This window comes from Helicoverpa zea, chromosome 3 (assembly GCF_022581195.2).
Source record: "Helicoverpa zea isolate HzStark_Cry1AcR chromosome 3, ilHelZeax1.1, whole genome shotgun sequence".
Lineage (NCBI taxonomy): Eukaryota > Metazoa > Arthropoda > Insecta > Lepidoptera > Noctuidae > Helicoverpa > Helicoverpa zea.
In genome coordinates, this window is record NC_061454.1 from 3,674,168 (window position 1) to 3,687,206 (window position 13,039).

Sequence of the window (13,039 nt, forward strand, 5' to 3'; positions counted from 1 at the left end):
AGTCAGTACAGTACTACTGACGAAACACTGACACTACACTGACTTCGTGTAAATAGCACGCGTCAGTTTTCGGCGCCTACACTGACGTCAGTTACTGACTCAATGTAAATCAGCCTTTAGATTTAGCATATCGAAGTGAACATTGAGCCAAACCGCCACGTATTCCATTTTCTAATAATTCATATATTTCCAAATCAGAAATCAAATCTAATTGAACTCCTGTGTATAAAAGCATAGCATCCCAACTTAAACCAGGTGAAGATACATAATGAGCTGGGTCTAATTTGTAATATTTCAAGCACATTTGTCTAAATTTTTCAAATATATCACAAAGTAATAATACATCACTCTTTAAATATAAGTCATTATATCTACCAAGAGAATCAATCTTAAAAGCATCCCAAATTTTTTGTGCACGTTGGTATTCAGCATCTGTTATATGCTCCGATGTTAAACTATTAAAAAATGTATATTTAGGTGGAAGCTCCTTCACATCATATTTAGCCCACGAATCAATGTACTCGTAAGGAAAGACACCCTTTTCTCTCAGTAAAACGAATTGATCATAATCTCTGAATTCGCTGGCAAGATGTATATTTTCTTCTTTTGTTAAAGATTTTGATAATGTATCTAAACTACAACTTAAAAATTGAAATGAATCTATAAATTTTATTTGTATGTGGCGAGACAATTTTTCATAATAAATGTTTTTCGTTATCGACATATATTTTTCTTTCGATTTAGGTATTACCTTGATGTCACCCTCATAGTTAGTTAATTCTTTTATAAAAATATGACTATCATATCCCGATAAATTGTGAAACACTACTGGAATGAATGGACATACTTTGTAAGTTAAATTACAATGAGTATGCGCTGCGCCGCGATACTCACCAGTAATATGATCGTGATCAAGAACTTTATCTCCCAATAAAGGCTGTTCGCAGATATGACATATATTGGCCATATCATAGTTGTTTCTTTGGTTTTCAGATAATAAAGACAAAGACTTTTTAATTGATAATATCCTACAGATTCGTTTCACATCTCTAATTAAGTTTTTTATAAATATTTCAATACAGTCTGGACCCCTATGCCAAACATATTTATTCAAGCTGGAATCATGAGAACAGCAAACATAATAGCCAAAAGATGACGGTTGATGCAATTTTATGTTAGTTGTATTATTATCACTTGATTTCGTATCACAATCTAACAATATGCTTTCAAAATCTGCGTATACTATAAAATTAATTTTTAATTTTCTTTCATAGTGCTTAAACTTTAATTTACTATTTTCACCTGGTAATATTGCTAAAATTTCAGAACATTTATGCGAATTATATCGAGTCTTACTTGAAAAAAACTGTAAACATGAATCACAAAACTCTAGTTTTCCATTATGTTTAGTGATTTGACGTCTTACTAATCGTGGGAGATCTTTAATAAGACAGTAATGACCCTTTTCTTCTTTTTCTATGTATAATAAATTTATATGATTAACTTTCTTTAAACTACTCAAATATAGAGGCCCAGTAACATTACATTTTTTATCCAGACCATAAACATTGATACTTATATCAGGATTTTGTTTCTCTAAAAGTTTCAAATCATTAATAGTGGGCGGAAATGCGATCCCTTCAATATTGAGAACTTCTGAAAAATGAGGATAGGATGCAGTTCTACAGACGTTACTTCTAGCAGGATACAGCGAAGCTACAATGCTCCATAACAAACAGTATTTATCATTGTTTTTAATGTTTATGCAACTTTTAGTATTTTTTATAACTGAAGGTAATTCTAAATAACTACCTCCTCTCATAGGTGAATATTTATTTATATTAATTTCTAAATGATTTACTTTAAAAAATGACCAACCGGACTCGCAGTGTTCAAATGCAATCATTTTTTCTACCAAAATATTTATTATTTTAATAATTATACAGTTTATATCTGTACTACTGCATACAATTTCAAATTTGGTATTAAATGATTTAAGCTGTTGTTCATCTGACTTGGGTAAAATGAAATAAGCAAATAGCTCAAAATTTACTTTGATACACTTATGTTTTGCTAACGACAGTTCAATAATTCTATTTATATCATTCTTATAATAGCACAGGAACGCCTCTGGTGTGAGGTGCTCGTCTTCCTGTACTGGACTTAGTCTGTATGTAACTATTCTATTCTTAAATGCAGTGGCAATTATTTTAATACTTTCAAATTCAGTACTCAATAGACAGTTCGACTTATGTAAATTAGATCTGGTATGATTCTTGAATTTTTGTTTTAATATTCTTAAATTGCATTTCTCACATAACATAAAATTAATTTTATCGGGTTCATCCTCATGACGTAGGGTAACTGTGAACAATTAAAAGTTAGAGGTATAAGAATATTTTATTATTTATATTATTAACAAGAAGGATAATATATTATTATGTATGATTATAGGTAGATGTTTATACAATAATATTTATCTAAATGTAATGGGTTCAAAAGAAACCTTAAACTATATCTCTTATATCTAACGAATACATAGTTTTATTTTATAAATCATAAAACTGGTTATATAGTATAATAGTTATATAATGTGCGTAGTTTTAAGCAAAGTTACACTACACAGCTATTTATTGAATTAATTATAAGAATTAATAATCATAGAGGGGCAGTTTTTAAATTCTTTACGAATGGCACTCAAATAAGCAGATAAGTGACGCCAACTTTCGGTATCAATATCTGATCTATTCTTTACGGTAACAATCGCGTGACGCCACCTATTCATAGGCGACACATTTTCTATTTCATCACATTTGTATATTTTTAACTCAATGAAATGTGTCCCCGGTTTTAATGCATTAGCTTGGCGCGAATATCCATTCGTAACGCGTCTCATTACATAAGAAGTTAAAGGGGGTACTTTTTTACCAATTTCGTTATCAAGAGATGTAGAGTGATCATCTTCACTATCAGAGCCAAAGAGAGCCGCCGCGGTGCTCCTGTTCTCGGTCTTAGCCCGCTTAGTGTCCCGGTCGGAGCGAGCGCTGGCGCCGCCGCCGGCGCCGGTGCGTACGCCACTGCTCGACGGCTCTGAGCGATAAGATCTCTTCTTCGTGCTCTTTTTTTCGAGCGGTTTTTTTTCCGGCTCTTCAGCGGATGACGCCTCGTCCGTTGGGTAAATGTCATCTACAAGTTTCGACCTGTAAAGAAAAAATACATGATAATGTATTCGACAACTGTATATAGATGTAATAAATACCTTTATGATATACTTCGGCCGTTCAGAGAATGCGTTCCTGACACCTATCAGTTAGTCACGACTAGTGATGGGCACAACATAACACTGAGTTCGTTACCGTTCCTTCAAAATGAACCGCCGCATTATTTTAAGATTATTTTCGTTTTAAATTGGCGGAATCATTTGTTTTATATTTTAGTTATTTAAGTGGAAACCAAAAAAAGGTAATATTCATATAATAAAATTGTTTTATTTATTCTTTGTTACAAGTACATTGAATTGAATGTGCGAACAGAATATTAATCAGACTCCGATTTGCTTGAGGAGGTGGTGTCTTCATCATCATCTTCGCCTACATGTATAATTATATTATTATCAATAACAGAATCAATCCTGATATCTCGGTCTAACAAAAGCCGGGTAATCAAATAAAAACAGATCGAAAACACTTGAAAAACGTGGTCTATGCGCACGAAACGACAACGGACGACTGTTTTAGCGTCACAAAATGGCGGCCCATAACGCCATTTGGGGTTACCATTTTTAATCTAAGTATAAAAATGCGGTTTGGTCATAGTTTTATTTTTATATTTCATAAACGTTATAATTAAGTCTTATAGTCCATTATTTTCCAATTCTTAAAAAGAAAATCAAAACGTATTATTTTATATTATAACTGTATAAGAACAGATTACGATACTTGCCTGTTATTTTTAGCACAGCACTACAAAATATAAACCGCTGACATAACCTTGTAATAGCGCAGTATAGATTTAGAAAAATATTGTTTACCAAGTTATTTGACACTCAGTTTGGCACAAAATTATAACATTCATTGATTATTGATATAATAATGTTGTTTTAATGCTCCTCAATTGTTAAAACGGTAAACAACCAGCAAAAATATTTTTATCGTAACTGCAACGCCATTGCAAAGTTACGTCGTCAGTTCAATCGCGACGTGTCAGGAACGCATTCTCTGAATGGCCGAACTATAGTAGAACCTATTCAAATATAGATTTTATCTAAAACATTTTTTTTAATTTTAAGTTGATAGAAGTTATCGATCTATGTTTAACATTACAAAAACTACGACAATTGATTTATAAAATAAAATTATAAATATTATTAATAATGTATAATTAAGAATCAAACGAACTCACCTTGTGAAGTTTGATGTCTAATTATACGAGTGTCTTGACCGAAGATGATTACAGTTTACATGCAGCAGTACGCGAGTTGATGCTGTCCTAATCACACTTTTATAGCTTATTTAAATATGCTTTTAGACCTGTCAAAAAAATAAAAGTATTTTTATGACTAATTTTTTCCCACCACTATGCACTCCGCCATGACACTATCGACCTGTAACGTCATTATTTAGAGCAGAATTTTTTCGATAGTTCTTGGGTAACATATAAGGGCGGGTGGGAGTGTAATCATCTTCGGTCAAGACACTCGTATAATTAGACATCAAACTTCACAAGGTGAGTTCGTTTGATTCTTAATTATACTTCGTATCTCTCCCGAAGATGATTACAGTTTACATGCAGATGTTTAGAGCATCGAAAAAATTAAACATTGAAGCGATCAATCAGCCTTATATTTCAAAAGTTTACAAATCAAATGCTTATATTACAATCATTCAAAAATTGCATTTACAAATTCAGTTTCTGTTGAAGTTGATACATCTTTATTATAATATTTTAGAAATACATGAGAGGATTCAGACCAGCCTGCGGCTTTACGGATAACTTCTAAATTAACACCCTTTCGGTGAGCAGCGGACGTGGACGCGTGTCGCGTGCTATGAGCACCATACAATTTTGTGTCTATGCCACTCTGTTCTAAGATAAGCTTAACCCAGTGCGATAACGTTTGCGAACACACTCTTTTATGTGGTTTTTGATAACTAATAAAAATGTATTCTTCTTGAAGACGTAGAAATGAAGTTTTATCTATATAATGCTTAAGGGTTACAGCTGGACAAACTTTAGGATTCTCCTTTATGTATGGTAACACAATCAGTGGTTGGTGGATACCAGGCCTAGAGGTTTTAATTAAATCATCAATTTTTATGATTATTTTCTCTGAGTCAAATGTAATGTTTTTAATTTTAATTAGACTAAGTGTTTGCATTCTTTGAGCAGACGCTAAGGCAAGCAGAGTTATAGTTTTTAGTGATAGATTTTTTAATGTTAGTGAATCGTTAGGAAAATAATTTGATAAGTAATCTAATACCAATTTTGGGTCCCAAGTGGCATTATATTTTGATAGAGGTGGTTTTAACCGGTAAACACCCTTGAAAAACCTTTTAGTATTATCATTACATGTCACGTCCTGACCTAATAGTATAGACAACGCTGAACGATGGCTGTTCAGTGTGCTGTAGCTAGCACCTAAATTAAATTTTTCGGTCAGATATTGAAGTAATATTGTACTATTGGAATCACAGAAATCTAGTTTATTATCTTTGCAATAAAGCCACCACGACTTTAGTGAACTATTATATTGATTAAGAGTATTTGATGAGAAGGAGGCCATCATTATATCGATAGAGACACTTGGAATTCCTCGCCTCACCATGGACTGCCTGATAATCTCCCTGCCATCAGGGTAAGACTGTTGCTCAGGGGGTGTTCCTCCCTGAAAGGGGAAAATAATAGATTTTTATTAGGTTCGAAATATAATACTTTTGATGTTAGCAAGTTTGACCATACTGGGTACCACGGCTGTGTAGGCCAGAACGGCACTACTACAATCCCTTCAGCTTTATCAGTTTTAATTTTCTGTAAGACCTTGGAAATAAGACTAAAAGGTGGAAAGGCATAGAATCTTATATTACTCCAATTAAATGTGAAAGCGTCAATGACCTCGGAATTTGGGTCTAGCTTCCATGAGGCGTATCTCGAGCATTTATGGTTTTGCATACTTGCAAATAGGTCAAATTCAGGAGTACCTAACGAAGAAGTTATTTGATGAAATGCATATTCGGCTAGCTCCCATTCAGTGTCCATGTTACATGTCTGACGTGATTCGAAATCAGCTACTATATTCTTACTGGACTGGATATATGATGCAAAAATATATATATTGCGTTTTTCACACCATTGCCATATGTCACGTGCAATACCGTTCAAATGAGTGAATTGAATTCCGCCCATTTTATTAATATAAGCGATGGCTGTTGTATTATCTACTCTAAGTAAGATATTACAATTTTTAAGATGTGACGCAAAGATTTTAAGGCCGTAGAATGCTGCTAATAGTTCTAGAGTGTTAATATGTTGTGATAACTGGGAGTAGTTCCAATGGCCATTCGCAGTTTTATTATTGCAAGTTACCCCCCAACCCGTGTTTGATGCGTCGCTAAATATTTCTAAAATGTAATCGTTAGTTTGAAAGGAACAGAACGAGGAGTCAATGTGATCCCTCCACCAAATTAAGTCATTTTTAATGTTATCTGGCAATATCATGTATTTATTGTAATTATTAGAGTAATCAAGTGCTAGCAATTTTTCTCTTTCAAATAGTTTTGTGTACAGCCAACCGTATTTAACAGCCGGACACGCTGACGTCAGTAATCCCAAAAATTTTGCAAATACCCTAATTGTGCATTTTATAGTTAATGATTTTATGCGATCTTTCTTTTGTTTAGGTAACGTTAAGCACATATTAACAGTGTCAAATATAAAGCCTAAAAATGTACACTTATTTTTTGGGTGCAATTGACTTTTGTCATCGTTTATTAAGAAACCTAGTTTAGCCAATAAGCCTTTTGTTGTTTCTATATTATTAAGACAACTGTGATAAGAGTTACCGATGCACAAAAAATCGTCTATATAATTAACTGACAGATGTCGCAGTGAGCGCAAATAATGTAACACAGGTTTTATTAACTTTGTAAATACATAGGGTGCAGTACAAAGTCCGAACGGTAGTACATTAAACTCAAATAGCTCATTATGAAATAGGACTGAATCCCAACTAAATCGGAGGTAGATTCTGTCGCTTTTTGCAATGGACACTAAAAAGTATGCGTCTTTTAAGTCTAATGTTGCCATATAACAGTCTTGATCAAGTAATTTAAGGGCTGTGCGATAGTCTTCCATTTTAAAATGGTTGGTAATTATGAATTTATTCAGTTCCTTTAAATTCAAGATAAAGCGATGTTTTCCGTTAGCCTTAGGAATGGTAAAAATAGGTGAAACAAATTGTTTTTCACATGGGGTGCAGCGAGAAATAAAACCTGCTTCTAACATTTCAGAAATACACTCATCAATAACCTTCGTTTCTATTAGCGTGTATGGTTTTGGTTTTGCAATATTTGTCTGATATGGATCACAACGGAATGGAATCCTGTACCCCTTAATCCAAGACAGGATAGTTTTGTCGTTTGTGATACGAAGCCATTCGTGATAAAAGTACCGGAGTCTACCGGCTGTGGGTATATTATTAATTACCTGTGATGGAGTTGTTAACTTCGTCGAGATTGTGGGTAATTGTTCCGCGGCCGTGTCTTCCTCGTCGTCGGTACACGACGCTGGTCTCGTGGCGCCGACGGCGGTGGTGGCTGGCGCCGATTCCGGCTGGGGTACACTCGCGGTTCGGCGGCTGGTGCACGCGGTGCCCCCCAAGCGTTTAAAGATCCAGGATAACGAGATGTGGATGTGCTGGGTTGCCCACGCTGTGGCTGATTAGACTTGGCTGTATTTGAGCTGAATCTAAGCTCTGAGGCAGACATCGATATGGCCTTGGATGATTTTAGATACTCAGACAAGTTAGCACCGAACAAATAATCATCTATTTTTGTATTTTTTATTATTTCTCGTTTTTGCTTGCTTAAGGAATTCACGATAGCAAATCTTCTAGAAAGAGATTCCCTATGATGTGTATCGCATAGCAGGCGCCCAGCGTCGCTCAGTATTTTTATGATTTCTTGAGGGACGTTGTCTTTTTGTGACAAGACTAAATTAAGTGCTTTGCCAATTGCTGAAATACAGCTGGACATTTGATTTTGTTTTTGTTCGCTGTACGAATCTCTTTTGATATTATTATCCGAGAGTGCTGATTTTATTTCCGGATTCAATAAAGGTGCTTTCATATTTGTGCAATTTTCAGCAGGCAGGTATTGTTTTAGAATATCGAGTTTCTCCTCCTTAGAAAGTCCATTAGTTAAGATGTGCTTCCACCTCGTAGCGAGATCTTTATGTAAATGATCTCCAAATGATTTATTTTGTGTAGGATCTGAGCCTAATAGTTGCAAAATATCTGGGTCCAGGTCCTCGCTTTCGTCTACTACTCCGTCGGTTTCTGTTTGCATCTCAATACTTGGGATCTCATCTGCAATTACGCAAAAACATATTTTACGTATGAGATTTTGTTATACCCAATACATATCCACACACGATAAACGTCGGGATAGCAATGTTAGCGTAAAACGCGCTGGATAACTATGTAGTTATCTGGCATCCACACACGATATACGTCGGGATAGCTCTACAGCAATGGGTACCCACACATGGTATACATGAGGGCCCATATAGTCAGTTGTGATTAATAGGTACTCAGTAGTTTCTACAATCTCACATCTTATAAATGACGGTAGATGAAAATAACTCACAAATTTTTCAAACAATGTTCTAAATAACAGGGGAAATAAGTTTAAGTACTCACCTCGACGTTCAAGATCACTAACTATATCCAGACGTTACAGGTCGATAGTGTCATGGCGGAGTGCATAGTGGTGGGAAAAAATTAGTCATAAAAATACTTTTATTTTTTTGACAGGTCTAAAAGCATATTTAAATAAGCTATAAAAGTGTGATTAGGACAGCATCAACTCGCGTACTGCTGCATGTAAACTGTAATCATCTTCGGGAGAGATACGAAGTATAATTATTATATTATTATAATTTTCAGTTATTATATCTACTCATTGTTATATTTTTTAATTAAGATATTTAAACTATAATTCTAAAACTGAAATACCAAAAGATGTTATTGGGAATGTAGTCGATAGTTCGAAGGCTAGTAATAAATCTATTCATATGATAAGACATATCACATTTAAATTAATAGTAGTGAGAAACGTATTACAAAAATATTCAGACCAGACAAATATCAACTAGTCTGTGTGGGAATCGAACCCACAAACACTCGGTTTAGATGGTTGAAGAACATGTTATATTGCGTTCAATATTGATGCGCCCAGGTCTTAACCAATAAACCAAACGTGTCGTCAAATATGTAATTAAATAGGGGACCACATCATGCACTTTGTTTTTAGCGTGTATGATACACCCGAATATATATTATATATAATATATCATAAACGCTTCAAGCAAAGTGAACATTAGACTTTTAACAAATAAATGAGATTAAAATAATACTTACATAATGAACTGATGACTTTATCGAATAGGTAGTTGTTTCAAAAACTGATACTTCTTGATGAGTATATGTACTGGCACAAACACGTACGTAACTTGAAGTGTTTACTAGCAGCTCTAAGCAGAAAGTATTGAACCATAGAATTTGACATTCCTATTAATAGGCACCAATACTTCATTAGTGTGAACGCATTAGTATTTCATCCCTATACGTGTGTGTAAAAAAATGATGATCAGAAGAAAAATTATGTCAAGTTTGACTACTTATGTGAATGAGGATTCCGTTCACATTAATTCCTTATGATTTATATTAATCAATGTTCGAATAACTTGAGATTAATCATTGCTCAACGAAGATGATATCTCTCCGACGGAATCCTAAAAATATTGCTAAGGTAGCAATAATACACAATGAATATACGACTATATAGTTTCACGCGGTTTTGCTTTGCATTTAATTTACGAAAAAAGTCGTTCATTACAATACATTACTATGGGTGTACATTCGAACGGCACATATTAATTTATTAGTAGATAAATTTGTAAACACAGACAGGCTCAGATTGCATCCGACGCCTCTCTGACGCTAATAAGTATATACAAAGTCTAAAAAAGGAGTGAGTCTATTCTCGAATCCTAAGTCAATACACGCACAACGACACATCAAGCTACACTTTCCAGTATAAATTGAACCATTATTAGACGGGAAGCATATACAATGCGAGACCATCCTTTATTGGAAATGAGTAGCTTGATGTCTCGGTGTACCTACTGTACAAAGGTGAGTAACAAAGACAAAAAATGATCCAAAATGAAGCCTAAAACTACAAAGTATGTTATTCTTTAATAATATTTGATACGTGTAAGTTGTGTGTTACAGAAATTGTTAAATTATGATTTCGGTAAGTATTTAATATAATAATAATAATATAATCTTTATTTCAGACCAATATCCATACATAAAAACATACAGAAACCAGTTTACAAAATTTGAGCACGTATAAATGCTTTCAGGACGTTTGAATTTAGCAATCAAAGAATATATACCTTTACATTTATTGTATTTTTCACTAGCTTCCGCCAGCGGCTTCACCCGCGTGGTGTGTTGATAAAAAGTAGCCTATGTGTTAATCCAGGGTATCACCTATCTACATACCAAATTTCAATCAAATCGGTCCAGTCGTTTTTGCGTGATTGAATAACAAACATACATCCATACATTCTCACAAACTTTCACATTTATAATATAAGTAGGATATAAGTAGGAAGTAGGATTTGTGTATAAATCATATTTAATAGTTCATGTGATTGGATAACTATATATTTACTCATTAGTTCGGATCAGACATAATTTCATACATTACATAATATAAACTCACGCCTATTTCGCCGAAGGGGTCAGCAGAGGTGTATAAAAATACACCTACATTTCACGAAATGTTTTAAGTCCCGTGTAATATGCAATTTTATCTACATACTTATAAATATTGAGTACACTTTTTTCGAATGTATATAAGTCCCTTCGTACTGTGATAGCTATATTTGTTTCGCAATATTTATTATGAAATTACGAACACTGTTTTCTTCTCTCTCGATTCAATTTTGTAGCTGTGTGCGATGCATATCTCATTGTTAAAATATTAATTTTCAGGATTCAGAAGAACCATTATTCAACTTTGTTCCCATGGAAGCAGTACATTCAGATAGAAACAAGGGAAATCAATTGCACCTAAAAAGACCAAATGGTGAAGATAACAGTGTGACTTCGTATACATTTATAAAAAAGCCTGCCCTGGGATTCAAGATTGTACGCATTGAAATATATGATGCTAAAGATTTCATGGACCGAGAAGACACCCTCTGCAAATGTAAAGCGGAGTTGTGTGCACAACATGTCGTAAAACATGTATTATTCGACGATATTTACAAATCCGCAAATGAATTAATTCAAAAGATTCAAAATAATTTAGAGAATTAAAGAAATAAATGTTCAGATGTAAATTTTGGTTTTATTTGTTAAAAGATTCTCTACAATATCTTGATATGTAAGAATGTATTATTATTATTATATTACCCATAAATAAATAAATATATTTCAATTCTCGATATGATACGTTCTTATCATACCGATATGATACATTCTTATCATACATACTTTATAGAGTTGCTGCGTGCAAGCTGAGCGAGAGCAACTGATTCAGTAAGTATACCGTATGTTAAAATTAGTATCAATCAGAAACAGACATCAGTTTTCGAGAAGTAAACTTTTTTCTAGTATTGTTAAGTTATTATAAAAAATGGTAAATTATTTATCATTGGGTATTACGGAAGATTTATGAACATGTCCGTTCCGTAGTTCTCAAACAAATGATTAAGAGGATATTTTTAGTAAGTATTTGAATGATCGAGACAAAAATGTTTGAATGATTCAGTTCTAGAGAAAACGAAATCAGTTCTGTAGATGTTGCTAAGGAAAACGGTTTGAATAGATCAAGTTATTGAAAGAACAACAATCAGTTCTCAAAAACTCAAAATCACTTCTCGAGAAGTTAAAATTGGGCTATCTGGATCTCCTGTGATCCAGATAGCCCAATTTAACACTACTAAGCAGAACTGCACATTGTTTTGGTATTATTCCTTGAACATATCACAATAATAAGAGGTAAGTATCATCAATCATGACGAAAGCAAGTCAGTCAAAATTACAAGTACTTACACACTTACTTAGGAAAAGACTTCTGACGTATAAGAAAAGTTATCTTTATGTGTAGATATTGTTGTAAACATTAATACAAGGAGATATTAAGTTGATTGATTTCAAACATACTTACAAGTTTAAAACGTGTAGGCATGAAATAAATAATTGTCAACTTCAATCAAAATCAAACACGCTCAACTTCAATCAAAATCAAACACGCTCTTTGAACGAAACAACGGCGCTACTTGTGTAGCCTATTATCATAATCATATATAAATTGTCAAACAACATTTAATTCATATCAACAAACCTAATAAGACAGACAGTACAAACAATTTCTAGACTTCGTAAACTAGTTAGGTTCGTTGACACAAAACTGCGTCAGAGTGCGGTTGATGGCAACCGCAGGCAAACTCGCAAGGATAAGAACGGATTATTATATAATCATAGAGCTTGATACTCCTGTATAACTGCTCTGTAATCTGTTAGAAATATCTTTAATGCAAGCCGTAACCATGGCGACGAATAAACATGATTCTAAGATAGAAAATGCAATCAATAACGCTGGTACTGCAGGTTGAACTTGAAACTAGGAAATGTCATGATATTAAACTGAAGCAGTTTCTAACCAAAACAGTAAATCTGTTCATAGATAGAATATCTAACATACGAAAAACAAGGAAATGTAGAAAACAAAGAAATCGTGTATGC

General features: G+C 33.7%; 4 protein-coding genes across 6 annotated transcripts in view; 1 reads left to right on the top strand and 3 right to left on the bottom strand.

Annotated features, from left to right (window-relative positions):
- LOC124645973 (leucine-rich repeat and calponin homology domain-containing protein) overlaps window positions 1-13,039 on the bottom strand; it is an 85,549-nt gene that overhangs the window by 41,350 nt on the left and 31,160 nt on the right. The window lies entirely within an intron of this gene.
- On the bottom strand, window positions 85-10,037 carry LOC124645975. The gene is made up of 2 exons (XM_047185975.1): window positions 9,635-10,037; window positions 85-3,200 (listed from the first exon to the last, which is right to left on the bottom strand). The coding sequence occupies exon 2, from the start codon at window positions 2,321-2,323 to the stop codon at window positions 110-112; it is 2,214 nt and encodes a 737-aa protein (XP_047041931.1). The 5' UTR covers window positions 2,324-3,200; window positions 9,635-10,037; the 3' UTR covers window positions 85-109.
- Window positions 4,820-9,142, bottom strand: LOC124645977. Its single transcript, XM_047185977.1, has 2 exons — window positions 7,702-9,142; window positions 4,820-5,884 (listed from the first exon to the last, which is right to left on the bottom strand). The coding sequence occupies exon 1, from the start codon at window positions 8,559-8,561 to the stop codon at window positions 7,716-7,718; it is 846 nt and encodes a 281-aa protein (XP_047041933.1). The 5' UTR covers window positions 8,562-9,142; the 3' UTR covers window positions 4,820-5,884; window positions 7,702-7,715.
- LOC124645979 lies at window positions 10,271-11,626 on the top strand. Its single transcript, XM_047185979.1, has 2 exons — window positions 10,271-10,411; window positions 11,282-11,626. Exons 1-2 carry the CDS (start codon window positions 10,349-10,351, stop codon window positions 11,606-11,608), a joined length of 390 nt encoding a protein of 129 aa, XP_047041935.1. The 5' UTR covers window positions 10,271-10,348; the 3' UTR covers window positions 11,609-11,626.

Bases quoted from the DNA above. Each gene is read 5' to 3' on its own strand.
- LOC124645975 (XM_047185975.1), bottom strand. From the start codon at position 2,323: ATGTTATGTGAGAAATGCAATTTAAGAATATTAAAACAAAAATTCAAG.
- LOC124645977 (XM_047185977.1), bottom strand. From the start codon at position 8,561: ATGCAAACAGAAACCGACGGAGTAGTAGACGAAAGCGAGGACCTGGAC.
- LOC124645979 (XM_047185979.1), top strand. From the start codon at position 10,349: ATGCGAGACCATCCTTTATTGGAAATGAGTAGCTTGATGTCTCGGTGT. The intron at 10,412-11,281 runs GTGAGTAACAAA...ATTAATTTTCAG, and splicing joins GGTGTACCTACTGTACAAAG to GATTCAGAAGAACCATTATT.